Source organism: Gavia stellata, chromosome 4 (assembly GCF_030936135.1).
Source record: "Gavia stellata isolate bGavSte3 chromosome 4, bGavSte3.hap2, whole genome shotgun sequence".
In the NCBI taxonomy this organism is placed as follows: Eukaryota; Metazoa; Chordata; class Aves; order Gaviiformes; family Gaviidae; genus Gavia; species Gavia stellata.
In genome coordinates, this window is record NC_082597.1 from 60,988,239 (window position 1) to 61,011,408 (window position 23,170).

The following is a 23,170-nucleotide window of genomic DNA, read 5'->3' on the forward strand; positions in this document are numbered from 1 at the left end:
TTTTCTACCAGCTAAGGATTTAGTCTTTGAGAGTGGAGCATCATGTTTGGAAAACTCCAGTATTTCATGAGTAAAATATACTACATTCTCACATATGATAAATCCCTGCAAGAGGCATTAAAATCCATGTGTTCTGTAGGGAGAGAAAGCCTATAATTAACGTTTTTATTATTCTTGGATTGGCTTGATAGTTTCTCTGCAAGCCTCTGCTGAAAAAGGATTACCTGGTGAGTCTTGCCAATTTGGAGCTCTGTATAACTCCAGGGACAGACTAGCTGTTTTTCTTTGTCCCTAACAAACTATTAAGGATTTTTTGCTAGACCCACCAAGCATTGTTGCTGTTTTCCTACAGCAAACTTTGAGATAACTTTCAGTTTTGACTGTGTTTCCAAAACAATGTAATTCTGCCCCAATTGCCAAAATCTGCGTTGGGATTAAACCTTGTGTTTTAGTTAATTTTTTTCCTTTTTTTTTTTTAACCTAAGAGAGTTAGGGTAGCTCCTCTGTGTTAGACAAATTTTTATTCTGATGAAAAAGAAACAAGGATATATTGCCTAAGGAGTCACTTTTTCCCTCTCACAGGCAAATGTCGGTGAAAATCTTTCAGTGAGGTCCATGTTTTGGGAGATGTTTTAATGCAGAGGCTGGTTTTTTTCAATGTTTGCTCTCCAGATGATAAAACCAGAGAGATGGGAAACATGGGCAGCTCTAAAAAAAGAGCTCAGTGGCTCTTTTTTAAACTCACATCCTCCAGGCGTGTGTTCATTGCACTCTGATTTGAATTTTAGGGCTCAAAATGAAGTTCAGCACTTTATTCAAATTCAAATGAACTGTGCTACGCTCTGGCAACCTCTAAGGATGTGGCAGGCCTGCAAGCCCTCAGAAAGTGGAGAGAGTGGCAGGAGCTTGCAGACTAAATCCTGGCTGTCCCAGGGCAAAGATACTTTAAAATCTCTCTTTTCAAGCAAGTTGAGCAGAGCGAAGGTGCACATGAAGACCTGAGACAGTCCTTCCTGCAGTGCTGCTGCTAATAAAGATGTGGCAGAGGGCTGCGCCTTAGAAAAGGTGGGTCTGAGTTTGGACTTCTTGCTGATGGCAGTGCTGTAGGAGTGCTACAGCATTATGGTAGTTCCAGAATTTTGGGGTGGGGATGGACACACTGGATGTACATGCTGGGTGAGGGAGCTGAGCTCCCCTATGAGATCCAAGGGAAAAAAGTATCTGCCACTGATGATAGAGTCAGTCACTCAAATAAAAGCAAGCTTATTGCAGAAAGGTTTATCAAGAGGCTTTGAAAAGCAGTATGAGGAATAAATCTGAATCTAAACAACATGGGTGTATAAGATAAATGTGGGAGATGATGAGTGCCCAAAGCTAGAAAAGGAGCTGGATACTGCAATGACTATTGGACACCTCAACCCAAAGTGCCACCTGCAGCTCTGGCCTGAGCCTTGACTCCCTTTGTAAAGCCTCTGGGAGTACAAAAAAATGGGGATCTGCCTATGTTTTTCAGTGGGATAACTGAAGTGAGAAAGCTGTGTTAAATCCCACCCTCTTCTGGGCATAGGTGCCATGACAGGTACAACTGATCTGATGGTAGAGCAGTATTACCCATCCTCGGGAGGCCACTTTTGTCCCCATGTGTACGATGCAGTTCAGCACTGCCAGAACAAGTCTCCATCCAGCCAAGTATTCTCCTGAAACAGGTGCTTTTCTTTCAAAATGTTACTTAATAAACAAAACACTTCTCAGCAAGCATGCCCATTCAGACAACTGATACTCCTGGAGTCAGTAAAGATGTTCATGTCAATAATTAGAAAAGTCATCTGAGCAACCTTCCCCTCCAAGAACTACCTGGGCACAATTTTTTCCTTATTTACAATGCTCTTTCCACCAGCTCGATTTCCCAGACAGTAGATGGGTGGGAAGGAGAGCAAAAGTACATTAACATAGCAGGAGTTAGTCATTAATTATCAACCCACAAATTATGCAACGTCCATAAAACTTCTCGAGGGAAAGGTATCTGGTCTTCAGCACTCTGCTGGGAGCCTGCGGGACCCAATTCCTTCAGTCCGTGACTTACCCCTTCTCATGTGGGAACAGTCACAAACATCAGGATGGAAAAAGCAAAAATCTGCCAGATTTTTCTCAGAAATGGAAGAGATCCCCATAGGGAGCCATGGGCCGCCAAAGCCAGTCTCAAACGGTGCTTTGTTCAGGCAGCTCCGGCAGGAGCAGCCCTGTGAGAGTGCCAGGGCAGCGCTGGCCTTGCTCTCTGCTCTGGAAATCAGCCTTTTCGGCAGGCTGGGAATACAAAATATGACAGGGCAAATCTATCCCTAGTAAAGAAGATAGAAGTAAGGGGCTAAGACCGGACAAGGTTAAAGGCACAGGTTTTTGGCTTAGTTTCCAAATAGAGATGCAGCTGATGGAGGCACCTAAATGGGACTTTTCAGGCATTTTATGCGGATGTGGTGAGGGCAGCCACGGTTGGGTTACATATGGACACGGGGCTTCTCAGCTTGGTAAGTGACCTCAGATGCAAGATCCCCAGGCCAAAATGCTTTGGATCTGGGGGAGCCCACCACGGCTACTGGTGCAGGGAGATCAGACCTTGTCCAGGGCACTGAGATTTTTGCCATGAGCAAAAATTTTTGGCAGCGAGCCCTCCCTGTAGCCTGGTGAGGCTTAGCTTTACGTTGTAAGCAAGTTCTCAAAGTGCTCTTCTGCCATCGTTGCAGCAAACTTGCTGTGGGCCAGGCTGCCGCTCAGAAGGCACAGGGAGATTGGGAGCTGGGATGAGGGAGAGGGGTGAGGGCAGCCCTAAGTCTCCAAACCACAGCCACCTTACCTCAGGGCTGATGTGTGAGCATTGTTGTTGAGGTCCCTGGTGAGGAAGCTCTCCTGGCTGGGAGAAGGTCATCCATCCATTGGGCATCTCGGCTGCTCACTGAGTGGATTGGGGGCAGGAGCCTCCTAGGAGCTCCTGGTGCGGGTCCTCATGGGAGAGGTGGTTCAGTGCCAAAATAAAATGGGACATCAGCCCTTGGACTGCAGTTCTTTGGAGGTGTTAAGGTCACAGGGGCAGTCGAGATGTTCCCCTTTCTGCCAAAAAATTAAAACATGATGGGCACCTATGAGAAGGGAATTTGTTTTCACAGGATATTGCTCTTCTAAATGAAAATGCCTACTCTGAAACTCTCACAGAAAACTCTTTTTTCATCAAAGTTGTTCACCTTACTCTACCTAGTACCTTCACTGTGACCCCCGCCATGATGAGTAGCAACTTGTTACATAAGCAGTATTACTGTCTCCACAGGCGTAACCATGAGGAACAGATGGTGCTGGTTTGGGTAAATCAAGTTACCAGAATCTGGTTTTATAAACCAACAATTTAACGGATTGATGCCATGCCCTTTTTGTCATACAGTGAACGTAAAACCATGCAGTTCTTGCATAGTAAGGCTAGAGTGCTAAGATTTTTAATATTTTTAAGATGCTTGGGCCTGGGCTAAATGTGATACTGCACCTTATCTGGGGAGCAAAGCACTCCTAACTCTTCCCAGGACTTGGAGAGCAAATCTCTTGCGTTGAAAATCCCAGGCTAACCAAAGAACCACTGTTGCAGTTAGTGACAACCAAAGCAGGGAAACCAAACAAGGTGGGAGGCTCCAGCAAATGCTCCATGTTTACTGCTGACTGGATGAGTGAAGAACGGGGAAGGATGATGGCACTTTGAGGCTGCTGAAAGGGAAAGGAAGAGTATTTTACCCCCAAATGGTCAAAGCCAGGGGCTTCTACTGGCCACTGCCACTGCCTTGTCCTGGTCCAACAGTCTAAGTCAGTTTTTAGAAAAAATGTGTTTGTGGAATTTGAAATTCCCCTCTGCATTTCTTGCTCTCAATGCTAACTTTTGGCAGGGTGCGATGCTGTTCCCAAGTGCTGGCCCGAGCATGTCCAGCACACTACAGCAAATGTGTTTTCTGTGCTACATGCTGAGAACCAACACTGGTCTTATTTACGCACACAACCCCTCATATTTGAACTGTGTAAACTGCTTCTAACAGCTCCTTTCCCCTCTTTGTTCAAACAAACAATGGCCTTTGGAAATTTGTTTTAATGCTGCCGACGCCAAATTGTTATTTAATTTAACAAATGAATAATTCTCCCTTCCAAATCCCCTTTAGCTCTGCATGTATATTACTTAATAGCTAATCTATACGCCTATCAAATTCTTGCTTGTCTGAAAGAATACAATGAGTGACCCTTTGCTTGTACAGCAGATTAGGAGAGGGAAAAGGGGATATGGCTTCTCTCTTCATTCCCATCTTGCCATACAGAGAAAGAACGTACTTTGGTTTTCTACGGACCTGTTTCCCAGCTTTTTTGGCCACGAGATACCAAATTTGGAGGTGCTTCTGGGAAGACATTTGTGATAAGGAATGCAACACAGGAAACATATTTGCATCAATAACCCCTGCTGATAGAATAAATTATAAAGATATTTTGTATCATTTGACTTAAAAGTTACCCCCATTCCTTTTTTGGCTTGTTCTATGCATTTAGGATTCATGTTGATGGGGATTGGTTAACTCTAAAGGCCTCTAAAGGCCCCCGGACTGCAGCCTTTGCATACCTTAGGAGCTATATAGGTGAGCTGTAGAAGACAGTTTGCTCAGGACCACCTATTTTAGGAGCTGGTAGCTGACCTTACCTCCTTCCACCACATGGCACCCCACTGCCCTCAGCCAGAGCTTCAGGTTTGCCCAGGGACTTGTCCTCCCTCCTGCAGGTAAAGAGCAGCCCTGGCAACACAAGCTGAATGTGAAAGCTGAGTGCTCAGCTCCAACAGAGAAAAGAAAAGCCACGTGTGCCATCCCTGTGGCCCTCCCAGGTGCTATTAGGGTCCCCTCCTCGGGGAGCCATCGTGAAGAGTATGCATAAGCAAACACCAAAGGAGCAGAGGAGAGCGGGGTGCAGAGCACCCTCACAGGCATTAGACCCCCTTGGCATGGATGGGAACGTGCTGTCTTAGCCTCTTTGCAAACTTGGGCATCACAGCATGTGTTACCATGCAACCCATTTCCAGGGCTTTTTCAAAGCCAGCAATGGCACCTTCCCCTCACATCACTACACTTTTTGAAGGCCCTTTACTTTCATGATTTCTGCAAGAAATTTCTTGACAGATGTCTTCAGGAGCGAGCAGTGTTAGCTGTGTGTGTATATATATATATATTATATATGTTATTATAGCTACTAGGATTGTCAAAACCAACATTTTCACTGCAAACCAGGAAGGTGCAGGCTCTCCATGGCAAGGAGCGCTGTGAGCTGCCAGACCTCGCCATGTACTCTCTTTTACCACAGCACCATGACTGCACATCACCAGCGCAGGAGCACTTCTCTTCCTGGACAACCAATGCGCTTCTTCACCCTCCACCACCATGGCTGAGGTGGGCGCCCAGGCTGCAGTGAGGTTAACCTGCCCTCACCTAATGGGGCCTGATCAGATGCCCACACTGGCCAGTGGGACTCCATGGCATTTGAGTTGGGCTCACGTGGATGAAGGTAGGCAGGAGGGGATGGCAATGCTGGCCCAGCTGAATAACTTCTCTGCCTGACTGGAGGGGAAAAAAAAAAAGTTCTTAGGAAATTAATAGGGTGAATGGAGAGCTCAGCTTGGTGAGACCTAGTTGCACTGAATATGGAGCCTGTGTGGCTGCAGGAGCTTCTCTTAGAGATGGGTCAGGAATCCTGCATCTTCCCTGGCTTTACAAAAATTACCTGTGGGGCTGAGGGCAGTGGAAACCAGCAGCTGGGCTCATATGCAGGTATTTCAGGTATTATTAGCCTTTAGTATGAAAAGGTGTCTCTGTGGGACCAGAGAGCAGGCAGCATCAGGGGACCCTGCTGGGTACTGACAGCACTTCAGCCACTGAACTGTGGAGTTTTCCTTATCCTTTTTCACCTCTCCCGCTTCTCTTCAGTGTCAGGCTGACTTCTGGATTCATTCAGCCTCATTCCCCAAATCCTCCGATCTACAGAAAATATTTTCCAAGGCTTCTGCCCTTTTGCTTTGTGATTTTAAAAAGGGAATTTTGAATAAATAAACCCATTAAATAATACTAGCGGGTATACAGTAGGACCTACCATGTCAAATTATAAATAAACTGAAAACATTTAACTTCGAGAACAAACACCCCCATCACACCCCCCCTTCACCCTGCCAAAGGCAGCATTAGAAACATTCTTGTATTTAGGTAAAAATGTGAGGCCTAAGCAGTTAAAAGGCAATGTGCTCTAAAGCTTCCCTAATCTATTTTCCTCCAATTCTTTCCACCTCTAAGAAGCTTGTGGAGTTAGTTGCCGATTAACATTCAGGAAGATTGTACTCTGTCTCCAGTTCATTGCTCTCTTGTTGGCTTATTGTTATTCAGAGCCCATTTATTGTAGATGAGCCATTCATTTTCCTCTAATTGGATGGGATTGGATTTCACTTTCATTGTTGGATGCATTGAAAACCCAGGAGGGGCTGCGGGGATCAGCCCAGGGCTGGAGAGATTTAACTCGGCACAAAGTTTAGGTTGCAGCTGAAAGAAGCTGCGATTTTTTTTATGTGCAAGTGCCTCATGGCTAGATTTGCAAGGTCTCCCTTGTGATCCCAAACACCTTATTGCATAACTTACCCTTTCAGTATTTTTATATAGTTCCTTACCAAAGCACTCATCACATGGGGATTGCTAGGAAGATTTCTGAGCGTCAGAAATGCAGCAAGGGTTTTGCACCAATGTCCCTCCTGTCAGGATCCAGCTGGCTTTCTGACCCTCTCAAATGTTTGGATTAAATCCTTTCACAGTGCCTGGATCCTGCACTGTAACGTCCTCCCCTGCAAATCTGCTCAGATTCATTTGGGGTAATACAAGGGTCCACAAGCAGAAGGTAATTTGGAGACAGCGCTCTGCAGTTATTTGCACCACAAATTGCTCCAGCAGCTGCTGCATCCCCACCTAAGGGCAAGCCGAAGGCTGAAGAGCCTGCCTGGTGCTCAACCACAGCCTGGTTTTGTGGTAAAGACACAAGCCTGGACCAAATCCGTCTCTCCCAGCCATCTCATAACTCACTCTGAAGTGTTGGCAGCAGAGCTAAAAATACACATGGGCATCCGCCCGTGGGTGTGCGTGTCACTCAGCCTGCGAGTCGCTGTGCCATGTGAGAGCCTCCTTCCCAGTCTGAAATACGGGATGGCTGCAGCCACGGCATGGGCAAGGACACCACAGCCACTCTGGGCTCCCAGGCTGCAGCATCTTGCACCTCACCAGGCAGCTCAGGGGCAGCATGGAGGCAAAACGGCCCTCCTCATCCCCTCAGAAAACCACATCTGCGGAGAGCAGGTCTCAGGATTTAACTGCCTGAATTAAAGCCAGTATTAAAATTAAACTCAAGGATTTAACTGTCTGAAAAACAGGTGCCTGATCAGCTGCAGGTTGCTCTGGAGTCACTGGAGAGACGGACACCCCTGGAGAGTGAGCAACGCCTCCTGAAATGGATTTCTGTCATGCATGGGATGAGCTGCTCTCCCAAGCAGAGAAGCAAGAAGATGCCTACCTTAGTTGCAGCCCTGAGCTCTAGCACATCCCCTAAACGTCTCCTAAGCATCCCTAAATTTGCCTCTAAACATCAGCTGGCAAAGTAAAGCCAGGGGCTGTCTTTCTGGGAGAAAAGGTGGAGGGAGAGGAAAAGGAGCAGGGAGGCAGTTCGACAAAACTACTGCAATGTGTTGGAAGGGTTAACATCTGGACTCCTGCAGATGTGAGTCTGATGGGGACCTTGGGCTGGCTGAGCTGGGGTATTTACTTGGGAAGTTCACCAGCAAACTTCAAGCATGTACTGCAGCCTTTCCCTCTTTGGGGGCCCATTTTGCACCTCTCTTTTCTTCTAGGGCACGAATTTTCAGTAAACATGTAGGAGTGTCATATCTCTGACACCTTTTCTGTGCTGACAGAAATGTTTTAAACTGGCCAGCAGGTTTAAAAGCTACCAGAGGGGGAATGGGGAAAGGAGGGAAACACACAGGTACCTACACACAGTGATGGTGTGATCAGAAAGATTAGAAGGATGAAACAATTACCAAAGAAATTGTTGAGAATGACCCTCTGCTCATGCACACAAGAACCAGCAAAACCCATTTCCTACAGATTTGTGCCCAGTTGCTGATAGCATGTAACAAGGTGCCAGCTTGGCCCAAAAACCTACCTGCCGTAAGGCATTTATTCTTTTCTTTTTCATGTAGATCTTCTGGTGTTTTATAAAGGCTAAGCACACACTTGAACTCTTCCCGCTCCTCTCCCTGCATCCTTTAGTTAAATTTCAGGTGACTTGATAACTCTGAAAAATCCACCCATTGCCCACACTTGGTGGAAGGAGACCAGCAGACACCACAAGATCCTGAGAGGGAGGCAGAGGGACCCACACACCAGGTGGGTTGAAAATATGAGAATTAACACCAGTCCCAAAGACCAGGCTCTGTCTGAGACGCAAATTTAAGACTTTAACCATTAAAACGGATAGACCAAGCAATGAGGACAACGTGCAAAGGTGCCTGAAATTTAAAAAAATATTAAAAACAAGAAGTAAAAATTGACCTGTTGCTTGCTGGGAATTTTTTGTTTAAAAGGACTATGGGAGACACTATACCTAAAAGGCTTTGACATGAAGACCTGCCTTACAAGCTGGTACAAAGCACAGACATTTTGAGAGCCTGCAGCCCCACAATAGCACATGAAACACCAATGGCAGCAGCAAGCCTGGCTGTCCAGATTCCAAGGCAAGTTGACCAACCGAAGAGCTTCAGGTGACAGCAAGTTCACCACAGTCTGTCTCTTCAATGCCCAATTATGCACATAAAATATTATTTTGGTTTTTTTCAGCTTCATTAAATAAAGTTTTATATACCTTCTTCCTATGGAGATATTTGGTGGTTGTCAACCTTTGGCTCTTGGTGATTCCTTAGGTCTCCGGGCCCCTATTAAACAGTCTGTGAGTGATAATTAAACAAAGCAAGTCTATGAGTTCAACAGCCGCTATCCCAGGTTTGCACCTCCCCTGGAAAATTGTGGTGGTCTGCAAAGCAAAAATTACAAAAACCATCTGCTCTGGCTCCCACACAGCCTCCCCTTAGCCTTCCCCTGAGTGTGCTAAGCAGCACGATTGTAAATCATCTCATTGGGTTTTTCAGGCCTCTGCAGATACATGGGTTATGGGCACTGAAGCTGGCCACAGTCATAGTCTCACCAGCACCGTGCGGAGGGGATCAACTCTTTATGGCTAACAGCGCTTTCCTGCGTTCCCTGTGCAGGGATTACGGAGCCTCTGCATAACTCATTGACTTTGACTATTACACACCGTCTCCAGCGCTTTCAGGTTGTCTTCCAAATCATGGATATAGACATTGAGTCCCACAGGGCCACAGGTCTTGCAGGAACCTGTTGGACATTTTCCTTTGGACGATGTTCTCCAACAGCAGTTACAGCTCAGATACTGCTGAGCTACTTACAGTCATGCTATATGCACTGCACCAACTGTAGCATTATTTTTTCTCATAACGTTACTTCTTAAGCAGGGACCATGCATTTCCACCTTTAACCCAGCTTCAGGAGAGACTTTGTCTGTAAAATCGTATCAACCCACATCAGTGAACATCTCAGTTGTATCACACAGAATTCAGGTATTTTTCTCTTGTTTTTCTCCATTTTTTTCCAACTATCAACTACAAAGAGGCAGTGGGACTCGCACGGTGAGTTACCATCACAGACTAGGAAGTTCACTTCCCGAAGTCAAAACAGGACAGCATCAGAGAAACTGAAGTGCGGGTGGGGAATCTCTTACCTCTTCTGTCCTTGGGCATGGGTACCTTTCAGTTTTTCCTCTTGCACATCAGCAACACTAAACTCCACTCTTCACTAAAGAAAAGCTAAGCCAAACCGCTCATCCCACAGCCATGGAAACTCTGGGAGGTATTGATCTCTATTGGTGCAAGGGCTTTATCAAGCAAAATCTAGCAGGAGTAATAAAAATTATGGCCTTTTTAAACTCTTCAAAACAATTACAGAAGGAAATGAGAACTTTCTGTGCCATTTTAATGTCCTGCTGTTTTAGTAAAAATTTGACATGACTGTTTTATTTCATTTCAGAAATTTTTTTCATTTCCTGATTTTGCCTTGTCTTTGTTTACTTATTTTTCCTTCCTCCCATTCTTAGAGAATTTGCAGAGGTTAAAAAGAACACACGCACACAAAAATTTGGAAACTGAGAAAATAGATAACCTTTTTTTCCATCTGACTATGTTTTCCAGATGTTTTTGAATGGGAACAACCAACCAGGCAAAAAAGGCCTTGAATGCTAAATTTAAAAAACCAAAACAGTGGGGGTGGGGAATGACCAAAGTGGGAAGGTGAAAAGAGCAGACGGCTCCTAAAAGCAGGACATTCCACCCCAGACTGCACCGCCTCACCCTCCAACTGCAGAAGCAGAGGTTATTCACAGGCTGACGGGCTCTCCTGGCCTTACCTCCTACCAAATCTTTATTTCCCAGAAAGCCTCTCTCCAGGCCCAAAACAGGTAGCAGGAGTGTCCAGACCCTGGTTCTCACCAGGCAGATGCAGGAGCTGCGGTGGCACTGACACAGCCTTACCTGTACTCGTGGTGTGCCTCCGGGAAACACAAGACATACTTAGAAAGGCATTTTGCCTTAGGCTGGGAAAAACTCTCCTCATCTTCCATAGCTGTCCAAGGAATGTCAATGAACAAATGGCTTCCTGTCATCCCTGTCATTCGTTACTTTATTATGGGTTTGCCTCCATGCGAACAAGCTGCGTCATGACGTAGGGAATGAAAACCGCCTGATTCTTGCAGGTTTGCACGCAATATTGCCATGTCCTCACTGCAGTAATTCAAGCTCCCCATCTCTACGCCTCTTACAACCCTGTCGCTCCTCTTGCCATGCCTCAAGAAGGGCCCCAAGCCTTTCCATGGTGTGCCCAGGTCCCCCATGGCTGGCTGGGCAGGACTTGCTCCTCACAGGGACTGCCCAGGGTGTTTCTGCCTCCCACCCAGGCATTTGAGGGGTCATTTCTATCTGAAGCATAGGGCTAGGTCCTAACGTACATTGCTCTGAATAAAAAAAGAAAGGCCACTAGTTAACAAACAACAAAACCACCACAATCAAAACATCTGCTTACATCCTTGGGGTATATCATCTTTGGAGAGGACGAGCCTCACTGTCAACTCAGCTGCAGCACTGCCAGGGTGGCCAGGGCAGGCCAGCCATTACCTGCGGGGCTTCCCGATGGCAATGGCCCTTCTCCCTCTGGCATCCCCAGCCTGCTGGGGCATGGCTCCCGCCGGCTTTCCCTGCCCCAGGGCTTGGGTACAGCGGTCGGTCTCTGCCGGCCTCGTTTCTTGCTTGTACAGGTGGGCCCGTGAAGGGCTGTGTCTGCCATAGTGTCGGCTGCCTGGGCCTGGCTCGCTGCGGTTAACGGTGGGAGGCCTTGCCGGGCTGCCAGGACACAAAATGGCGTTTCCTCCTGTGGCTGCTCTCCCCAGGAAGGGGAAAAGCATCATTTTTTTCCGTGGTGCCTCCCAAAGGCCAGAGACGCTCGTGCTAGAGTGGCCCTGGGGAAAAACACCCTTAAAGCGGGGCGTGCCGGGAGCGAGGCCGCAGGGCACCGCTGTGCCGGGCAGGAGCCGCAGGGGCAGCCCGGCCTGGCTCCCCAAGGAGCGACGTTCACCAGGGCCCCGCCAGCCGTTTTGTCCTGGCCTTATTTATTTGTTATGAATAATTACAGTTCCCCTTTCCCCTCCCCTCCGGCCTGGGCACAAAGCAGCCCACTCCCCAAAAGGCAGCGGCATGTAAAAGTTTGTTGTCACATCTCCATTAAACTGTACGCTCTCCGCCCGCCGGCGATAATGCACTTCAGATAATTCGTTGACGCAATATATTTTCCAGGATAGGCTTTTGTTTTCTTTCTTGGCCGCTCACCCTCTTTCTGTGGTCAGTTTTGCTCATTTCTCTTGTAAGCTGTCTAGAGGCAGAGAAAAGGCTTTCAGTTTTAAGCAGTTTCCTTTTCAGTCCCCCTTTATTGAATCCCAACCTCTTTTTTTTTTTTTTTTTAAGCATAGGGACATCATTTATCTTGGACTTTAAGTTGCAGAGGCCTTCAAGGGGCTTCTTTTTTTCTTTCCCAGCTGCATTTGTTGACACACAGTCAATCTGTTTTTTGCCTTCGTTCCCCCTCTTCCCCCCAGCAGGCCATAAAGTATCGACAGCTGTGCCCTTTATTAGCATAGCCATTTTAAGCACAACAAGGGGGAAGAGACTAAATATATTACAGCCATTACCTCTGTCAAAAAGTGACAATTTTAAAACATTTTAGCTTTTCACTGGGAAAGCCGGCAGCACAAAAGAAAGTGCTATAATTTTATTGTAAATGCTTTTTAAATATGGGTCACTTGGCCATAATCAATAGAAAGGATGGAAAAGTTCAAAGCTTGAGAACAGTTCAGGCAGATAGCAGAATTTTTTTTTAAAAAGGCTTGTCTTTAAAATATGCTAATTGGGACAAAAATACAACAGTGAGAAGCATGCAAAATAAGATCTTGTTCCTGGCGGTTTTGTTTTCCATACAGCTCTGTTCATGCTTTTCCCTTCTACTTATAAGTGTGTTTTACAACTTGGATGGGAATTATTCCTCCCCAACAGGGTGTTATGAACATTTAGGGACTGAGAAAACAGGAGGGAATCCAGGCAGTCACTACTGTCTTCTAAAAAAGGAAAAAAAAATGATAAACTACTTGTTTTTCAAATGCCTTTGGAAGCGTGATGTGCCGCAGCACTGATTTACCAGGAAAGATCACTTCTTGAGGATAAAATAATCCTGAAGGCTTAGAATCCTGGTAGTTTAGGTTCAGGTTTGGATTCTCACACTTGCTGGTTTTTATATGGCCAAAACTTGTATTTTAAGCCTCCAGAATGAGGAATTGGCCTTTTTGATTAGACTAGGACTAATGCCCACAGTCAGCATCTGTTACGAGCTCTAAAAGGTAAAAGAGGGCTTACAGATGCCCTGAAGCCTGCGGATCTTGGCTGTTTTTGTTTTAATTTGTAATGGGTTTATCAGGCAAAGAGGAGGGGGCAATCTCAGCAGGGTTCATTTTGAATGGCTTCACTTTCCTCTCCAATTGTAACATCTGGAAAGAACTTCGAAGTCTTTTCTGTCTCTTATCTGTACCTCCCTAATTACAATTTTTGCTTGAGGTTTCACTTTGCTTTTTAAATTTCAGAACATATGTAAAACTTGGCTTACACCAAGGCAAGTTGTTAAACAGGCTCCGAAAAGCAAAGCTGCTTTAAAGGATCTATTTAAGCAAAAGTCCATAAAATCCTACACACACAATACAGTACCTATGAACTGTTGCGATGCAGCATTGGTCTTGTGGTGATGATTCCTCGGGGCCCGTATCCCACTGCACCGAGCATGCTCTGAATTTACAGGAGAGAGCAAGCGAGCATCCTGCCCTGGGAAGAGTGTGGTCCATGGCAAAGGGGAAGCAGGAAGGAATTCTCACCACCCATCTTTTGGCATCCAATTTAGCAGTTAAATGTAACCAGCTGGTCTCCCCAGGCTCCCTCTGTAGTCGAGGGAGGGAAAGCAAAGCTCCTGCAGAGGGTCATTCAATGCACCCAAATTAGCCTTACTCTGAATTGTCCTCTTTCTCATCCGTGACTGGAGAAGGAGTTTGAAGAGACTACCCAGATAATTTAGCCAGCTAAGATGGGTGGTCTGAATAATTCCTTCTCCACAAACCTCTAAAAGCCTGCCTAGGTACCCCACAGAGATTGGCATGCCGTCGGAGGGATCGATTCCCAAGCACATCAGCCGTTCACTAATCTGTGCTCATGCCTGCTCTAGAGGAAGCTGGGGTGCTCGAGGAGCTTACTTGATCCTGTTGGACCTTGTAGCTCCCAGCCAGGACAGGGAGCTGACCTGAGTCATGTGCTCTCAGATGATGATGTTGGACTGGTTGTGGCAATGGTTAGGTTTTGGGGATTTTCTTTTTTCCCCATCTGTCAGACTGCATCTGCTGTCCTCAAGCCTGGCCAGAGGCCACTGAGAAGGGAGTAGCTGCAGGATAGCCTGGCCCTTAGAGGTGTCTAGTGGTGGAATTGGAAGTGGCTCCTGTGCTGCATAGACAGCAGACATGGCTGCTCCTACCTCCATCCCAACAAATGAGTTTGGTTGCTTCTTGTGGGACCCCCTCTTCTTCATCCTCACTTGTACAGAGTGAGGAATGGGGGCTTGCTCTCAAGAAGAAGAGCAAGTCATGGAGATAAGGTGCACCTCCAAAATGAGGGACAGACATGCAACAGCCAAAGTGTTACAGATTCTTGCAACCAAAGGCAATAACCCTAATGAAGGCACAGCCTTCCATGGGGCCAAGTAACAGGTAAAAGCAGAGGATTAACTGGACTCACCTGCAGACAGTGGTGCTGGTGGTGAGAGGAGGAGCCCTGAAAAACACCCGACTTTACTGCAAGTAGGCAATTACCACCATTTTCTGGGACACACAGCCACCTGCATCTCCCCCCTACGCCTGGCCACCCTGCAGCCTGTGCCTGCCCTGGTTACCCACAGGCAGTAGGAGATGGGCAGGGTGGCCTCCCCGGTCCCACCTCCACCAGGCAGGGCCGCTGCTGCCCTCAGGTCACCCCCCAGGCAGCTGCCTGGCAGCAGAGGTCAGGAAGGAGTGACAGCATACCTTTCCAGGCTCTTCTGCCTGCTCTTCAGCCAACTGAGCTGCCCGCGCTAGAGCCATTTCCATGTTCCCAGGCACAGCCAGCTGGAGGATACACGGCAAAACTAAGAGAACATCACTTCCCCCAGAAATTCCTGGTCTAAATACTGCATCACCAGAGTGAGAACACGGATTTTGGAGAGAACCAACTTCAGGATGAGTAAAAGTTTTTGCATGAAGAAACCAGCAAATGTTCCCTATCACTTTTTGTAAGAGCCAGAACCATCCAAATAACTAAGATGTTAACGCAACAAAGATTTTAATTTACCAGGTTAAATTGTGCTCTCTCTTTTTTTTTTTGCCTGAAAGTGAGCTACATCTTTGTACTACCACTAAATCATGATTTTTCCATGCTTGACCAGAAAAGAATCTGACCTGGGCAGCTGTTTAACTTGCTGCTCATCAAAGACCGGCGAAGTCTGGCTCTCAACTGTTTGAACAGTGGAACAGTCCTTTTACAGCCAGCCTTATTAAAGCACAGGATTTTATTAGCTGTTTTGTGGTAATAAGGTGAAGGACAATGTTGTGGAATGCTCCTTCAGGAGATTTGGGACCTTGTATACTTCAGGATTTACTTTCCTCTTTCAGACTAGTTTGCTTGGCAACCAACTAATACGACAGCTTCATTGTAATATTCTCTTCCTTAAAGTCACCTTTGACAGCCAATTTTTCACCCAGGTAGAGGAAAATTATTGCTTGAATAACTCTAAGAGAAATATTCTATTGCCCAGTTGTTCTCTGTTTTTGGTTTGGTTTTTTTTTTTTTAAGCCATTGCAGATTTTCAGGTACTTGGAAAAAGTCCAGATATAGGGGGAAAAAAATCTGTTTTGGCTACACACGATATACAGGAATGTTGTATACTCTAAACATCGAAGCTAATGTGTTTTTTCTCTTTGGCAAATTTCTGTAAAGTTCTGGTAATTTTCTCACAACATTTTTAACGGATTGTAAATGTCCCTTTTTCCTGAAAACCACTTTTGGGGCACATAAAGTTTCAATTAGCATTTGAGAATACCTGCCAGGGAGTTTTCATGAACATTTAAACAAATATGTCTGAGCTATTTTGCAAAAGAACAAAGTATTCTGATAAATTTCAGCAATTTCCCATCATCTTTTGTTTCATAACTCTAATGGGAAACAAAGAAAAGCAAAGCTTCCAAATCATTGACGAGCTCTAATGAGAACTGTGTTACTTCTGAGTGTGGATGCCAAAATAAAGACTGAAACACAAGTTTTTGTATTTGGGACTGACTGTGAAAAGCTTTTTGGGAATGAAACATACACATGTCTGAAACTCGCTGGCTAACACCTTTACAGTCACCACCAGAAAATCTATTGACATTTTACTCAAAAGAGTTCCTTTCTCCAACTGCAGTATTTTCTGTGTCAACTATACTCAAATGTTTTGGAGGGAAAATGAAAACGTGTTTATATAATCAAATATCGTTATTTCGTATAATGTAGAATAGCTCATACCACATGGAATGTAATAGATTAATCAAATACATATATAGTGACTCTATCAGAGACAGTATTAAAATGTTGCAGGTTGCAGAGGATTCTCATGGTCACATCTGAACGGGAACTTCGGACACTCATTCAAATGCAGATGCGGCACCTCTGTGCTCTGTTGGGGAGGAAAGAGATAGAATTCCCCAAGCTCGCTTAACAGTTTGCTGGTTTAAATAAGGTTCAGTCGCCCAAGCCTCCAATTTTGGAGGTTCAGCTTTGAAAATAAACTCAGGAGCAAATGATAATTTCACAGTAAACAAAGAATTCCAGGGAGGACATGTTTGGGGTTTTTTTTAAACCACCAAATACTCACTTTTCTCCAGACTCCCAATCCAAGAGAAATCTTAACACATGCATGGTTACTTTGAAGAGAGAACAAACATCATACAGCACACAAGGAAGCAGATGCACTGTTATGTTGGAGAACTTTGTCCCCAGATTTTCCAGCCGGTGCAGCTAATCACAGAATCACTAAGGTTGGAAAAGACCTGTAAGAGCATCAAGTCCAACCATCAGTCAACACCACCATGCCCGCTAAACCATGTGCCACAATGTCACGTCCACACGTTCCTTGAACACCTCCAGTGATGGTGACTCCACCACTTCCCTGGGCAGCTTATTCCAGTGTCTCACCACTCTCTCAGTAAAGAGATTTTTCCTAATATCCAGCCTAAACCTCCCCTAGAGCAACTTGAGGCCATTTCCTCTAGTCCTGTCGCTAGTCACTTGGGAGGAGAGACCAACACTCACCTCTCTGCAACCCCCTTTCAGGTAATTGTAGAGAGTGATGAGGTCTCCTCTCAGCCTCCCTCTGCAGACTGAACAACTTCAGTTCCCTCAGCCGCTCCTCATAAGACTTGTGCTCCAAACCCCTCACCAGCTTCGTCGCCCTTCTCTGGACACGCTCCAGCACCTCAATGTCCTTCTTGTAGTGAGGGGCCCAAAACTGAACACAGGATTCGAGGTGTGGCCTCACCAGCGCTGAATACAGGGGCACGATCACCTCCCTACTCCTGCTGACCACACTGTTTCTGATACAGGCCAGGATGCCATTGGCCTTCTTGGCCACCTGGGCACACTGCTGGCTCATCTTCAGCTGGCTGTCAATCAACACCCCCAGGTCCTTTTCCGCTGGGCAGCTTTCCAGCCACTCGTCCCCAAGCCTGTAGCATTGCATGGGGTTGTTGTGACCCAAGTGCAGGACCTGGCACTTGGCCTTGTTGAACCTCATACAAGTGGCCTCAGCCCATCGATCCAGCCTGTCCGGATCCCTCTGCAGAGCCTTCCTACCCGCAAGCAGAACACTCCTGCCCAGCTTGGTGTCATCTGCAAACTCGCTGACGGAGCACTCAATCCCCTCATCCAGATCATTGATAAGATATTAAACAAGCTAAGATATTAAACAAGCTAAGGATGGACCTAGGTTACCTTTCAAAGATAAGCCAATAATTTTGCATCACCCCTTCCACAAACTATCATCTTGGAACAAGAGATGCTTTGGGATACTGCACTAGTGGAGGTTATTAATTTAACTAGATCAACCTGCCCTCCCACTATAGGCAACCCAATTATGAAAATCACTCTTGAGCTAGAGGGTTCAGGCAGAAACTTCTATGCTTGGTCTTCATTTTTTTCTTTTTAAGTGAAGCAGCATCTCACGTCTGTAAAACCTACTATGAGCATGTATTTTGCAAGATAAACTAAACAGAAGAACTGTTTATTGCAACTCTTGTTGCCCTGTTGCAACTGGCGGGGGCCAGACCACAAAAGCCTCATGCTATACCATTTGTAATGAGGTCCCTGGAGCCATTATTGTTTTATTAATCTCTTTAGCCAGCTAATTGTAGGAGCATATTCTACAACTTGTGAAGCAACAAATTGATAATTTTGCTCATTTTCATGCTCTGTACTCATCCCTCTACAGCAACCCACATAGAAGCCTATTACTGAAATAACTGCTTCTCCAGCCCCAAGAAACAGCCTCAGCTGACACCAAGACAGGACTCAATTCCTCATTAACAGAGTTAAGTTTTGCTTCTCAGGGAGGGCTCATAATTCTTTGCACCTGCAGTGCACTTAATACTTGCCTGTGCTGGGCTCAGAGTAGTCAGTGGATGATGCTGAACCCAGAATTACATTTTTGAGACCCAGCTTAGATGCAGCTAAGCATATTTTTTTCTCCTGGTCAACTCCCCCCTCCCCCTTTTGGATTCATACATAATATGTATCATTACAGTATTATCAATAAATTGATTGGTTTTGCTTTAGCTATTGCTGTGTGGAAACAAGTAACTGACTTCCTTTTCCCCCTATGCAAATTGTGATGCTCCATGCGGATGCAGCAGTCAATGTAGCCCAAATCATAACCCAAAACATCAATGCTATTAACATTCAGAAAAGTCCCTGCTTACAGAAATGTATAGAATTTATGTCCCTAAGTTCCCTTGGGGTTTGTTGTTGTGTTGGTTTTTTTTTTGGGGGGGGGGGGTGTTTTTTGTTTTTTTTTTTAAAAGGGCATTGTCCTTTGGGAAAAAAAAGGGCAGTGTCCTTTGGGAAAAAAAAAAATTACTGCTGAGAGGACAGCAGTGCATTATTTTTTTTTCAGTCCTTTTGGAAGACTAAGGAGATCTGTGGAAGCTCTTCACATGGGAAACCACAGCATGATTTCATACCAAGTCCTCCCTTTACAAGGTCTTTGAACACCAACTTCCTTAGTTCAGCGAACCAGTGTCAAGTCGTAGGAAACAAAGACAAACTGGAGAACCTTCACCCACCTCTGCAAGGTTCAACAAGGAATGGCATGTGTATGCCTCTGAGCAAAAAAAAAAAGAAATTACAAACTAGGACATGGATTATTCTTCACATAATTCATGCTGGGAGAAACACACAGAGAAGGAAACCAAGCAGGCAAACAGGCAACAACAGCAGTACAGCACACCTAAAACTTTAATCTTTGTTTTTAAAAGAATACAGAGTTGAAAGTGACACTTCCTTCTCCTTCCCACCTTCCCATTCTCTATCCCATTGCTTCCTAAGTTCTCCCTAAAAGGAAATACTTCTTTGTTGATTAGTTTGACTTCAAGTGAGGCATACCCATTAATCTCCAAAAGTAGGCCCCAATTCAGTAAAACACTTGCACATGCACTTCACTTTAGTCCACTCCCATTCATGGCAACATTTAAGTGTACATACTTGAATGCTGTTTTGAATGGGGGTGTTTTTACTTAACCAAAGATAATGTGTGTGTATGTGTATATTTGTGTAGTCTTAACAGGGGAGGGAAGGGAGGGAGAACATACATCATATTGTTCCCAATTTAAAGGTAATTTTAGCAGCAGTCAGTGACTGACACATTGGTAAAATCTTAAGCAGCAGCTTAACCACAGAAGTGAGTAGCAGGAAGAAATCCAATGACATTTTAAAAAGGGTAGCTCTGAAATCACTGCTGAATGCCAGTTAAGGCAGCTTCATGAGGTCAGTCAGACTTCTAAGTTTAAACATCCTCTGCTCCTAATGCCATTAAGCAAAAACACTTCCTTAATCACAATTATATAAAGGGAGAGACTGGCAAGACAAAAAAAAAAAAAAAAAAAAAAAATCAAGAATGGGAAAACCTACAGAGTCAGAAAGCAGGATTCTGGAAAATTAAAATGTATTTTATTTTACATTGTAGGCTTTCACTTTGTATCCCTTTGAAATACATTTAGTTTTAAATTAATAAAGATCATAAACTAATAAATTGATATGTTCTTTAAACAGACATAATAAAAATTCAGACATTACACTACAGGATGCATCATCCCAATAATAGAACAGTTAAATTGATGCTGGCTAATGTGAGGATAAAATGCCTAGATACAAGATGTCGTGGCTCCAAGGAAAAATGTGGATTAGAGGAGAATTGGGAGTGAAGCAGGTGATGCTTTAGTCTGAATCTGAACTGTCTTGCTTGTTGGTATGGTACTGGCTGACTGCTTCTTCCAAAGGAGCCATTGTACCATCCGGCCGCACTCCCATTGGTTTTATAAGCTCATCTCTGTAAGAGATTTAAAAAAAAAAAGAATATATATTAGCATATGCACACATATCAATTCACATGTGTATAATACAGTTGCATACAGTATATGCTTTAGTACATAATGAGCCTTTAAAAGGAAGTTATTTCTGCCAAAGCCCTCTGTTTTGAAGAAAGAGGAACAAAAAACCTTCCAAAATAGGTGGGAGGGGAAGAGCAGGACAGATAAAGACTTCATTCATGTAGGCCAAACCTACTTAGCCAATTAAAGACACCATTAAAAGTCAGTGCCTAATAGGCTCAAGACAAGGAGCAGGTCCACTGTTTCAGATACACAAACTAGCTTTTCTTCTAAGAGTTCTCTGACAGCCATTTCTTCCTAAAATTTCACCTGCCATTCTGGCCAATATATGCCCAGGCAATTAAAACAATTATTTGATACATATTCATCTTGTTGAAGGAAATAACTCAGTTACGAGAACAGACTCTGCTTACACCACTACTAGAGGTGTGTAAGTACTTGTTGATTAATTTAAAAAAAGCTGACTGATTCTAATACTATTGCTTTTGTTTGTGGCAGTTTAATTACAGGACTGACAGCCATTTTAATCTCTTCAAAGCTCCAAAGGCCTCTCAGCAGCTAATCCAATTATATCTACTCCACAAGCTACAGCCTCATCTAAGAGATGATTAATTATTGATTAAGCCAATCAAAAAGTATTAGCAAAGATTTATTTAATCCTTACTTTTTATCACCTCATTTATATGTGGATTATGGCAAAAGCTGTTAGGGCAAAGATAACATTTTGATTTTCTGCTGAAAAAAAAAAAAGGGAGAATAACTCTAAATATTCAGGAGTCACCTTAAATAAAGGAGCGGAGGCTTGATGTCAATTTACCCCTCGTTTGAAAGGCAGCCCAGTAAAACTGCCGATTTAACACACATACACCACCCTCCCAAGCCACAGACAATAAAACTCCATCACTCAATGGGGAAGCAAAGGCATTTCACCAGCTCTCTGCCTGGTCTGCACTACTACCTTGGCTGAAAAAAGGAACAAAAATTGCTTGTACACAGCTGGCAATCTAACCTTAACATAACCACAGCAACAGCAAGAAAAGCAACACCTGAATTACATAGCATGCATATGCTAGATATCATACAGTCAAGCATCAACTAAATTAAGTCTCCAAGAGTCTTTTTTTTTTTGCTCAGGAAGAGCAGAGACCAGCAAGAGAAATGCATGTATTTGCGCAGATGTGGCAATCAGGTACTATGGTGATAAGCTCAGAAATCCCACTGCTGCGGCATTTCAGAACGTGAGAAACTACCCCTGGAGAAACTGCTGTGGTTTGGCTAACCAGGTCTGGGTGGGCAGTTGGGAGCCACGGAAAGAGGTCTGTAACAACCATACTTGAAGAACACAGATCCTATTCTTACACACACACCCCGCTATCTTTAAATAGACTGGAAGTAACTTGCCATACTTGAGGACAGACAGCAAGTCCTCCTCCTTCAGGCAATGCAATCTGTAGCATGCAGATTCTGCCCAAATGAGAGCACTCTTGTGTCACTTAAGTTTTCAAGTATCTGCTGAAGATGTGTGCAAGAAGAGATCAAAAGAATACTCGAAATCAGATTTGAAACGGCTCAAAAAATGAATACTGCAGAGCTAGTGTCCGAACAGGATCAGAACCCTCCCCTCCCTGCCTGCTGTATGTGTCCCCCAAAAGCAAAGGAGTGCTTTGGAGTTGCTTCTAATAACAAAGACTTTTTTCCCAGGAAAAAACCCCTATACATCTAAGCCCTTTTCAGCTTTTAAACTTTAAACACCATAACACAAAACAAGTGTCCTTTGAAAACTGTAATCAGTCTTGCAACAATTCTTCAGTGCCACTTTCTCAAGTTCAAGCCTCAGTAGTGATCTATTACACTTATTTTTGGAGAAGAATAACTCAAAGAGTAAGTCCTTGCTCATATTTTTAAGTCCTAAAAGTAAAAACATAGCCACAAAGAACAAAATCACCTTTGCTTGCCCTCTAAGCTGAGAGGACCCTAGATTTTTGTTTTAAAAACTCCAATGCATACTCTTAGCTTGCAACATTTAACATTGCAGCCAGAAGTCATAGAATCACAACATTTACTAGTAATTTACAATTTATTATTGGTAATAAATAAATTATAATGGCTAATAAAGGATAAAGAAGCAGTTCAAGAAAAAGGAAAGAGAAACATGGGAAAACACGGTCCCAAGGTCCCCTTATGTGGGGACCTCCCTCTCCGCACATAACAATACTTAAAAGATATTTGTAAATATTGTCAAGAAGTCCTATCTCATCATTTGTCAATTATAAAGAAATAGCTCTTTCTCTGCAACTCCCCTTTTGTGCTTCACTTTTACATCCTGCTACACACACTCCAGGACTTGATAGAAACTTTTTCTTTCCTGGCAAGTCATCTGCAGAGACACCAAACACCAGATGCAAAAGGCAAGACACATCCATATGCACAAGTCTTGGTCTGTGGTTTTTGTGGGGGTCTTTTGGGGATAAATGCACCAAGTTTTGCATGACAATGTAATGTAGAAATCTGAGTCACTGAAGTACATTTGTATCTTCTTTTTTTGATGCTCAAAAGCCTGTTTCTCAGCTCACTGTACTCATTTCAAAGTGCACCATTATGATCTGTGCTGTATTGCATTTGAGGTTCTTCCCAATGCATTTCTTCCTCTCTAGGCTTTAACCGTTTCATAGAATAACAAGGATGTTTATCAGTTACCTTTCTGTTCCTG

General features: G+C 44.4%; 1 protein-coding gene across 3 annotated transcripts in view; it reads right to left on the reverse strand.

The window, feature by feature from the left end:
- Window positions 1-19,955: 19,955 nt before the first annotated feature.
- Window positions 19,956-23,170, reverse strand: part of RIC8B (RIC8 guanine nucleotide exchange factor B) — a 38,153-nt gene continuing 34,938 nt past the window's right edge. For all 3 annotated transcript variants that reach the window (XM_059816295.1, XM_059816294.1, XM_059816293.1), the window contains one exon: window positions 19,956-20,399. In XM_059816295.1, the coding sequence (XP_059672278.1) occupies window positions 20,288-20,399 (112 nt within the window). In that variant the 3' untranslated portion in view covers window positions 19,956-20,287. The remainder of the gene's footprint in view (window positions 20,400-23,170) is intronic.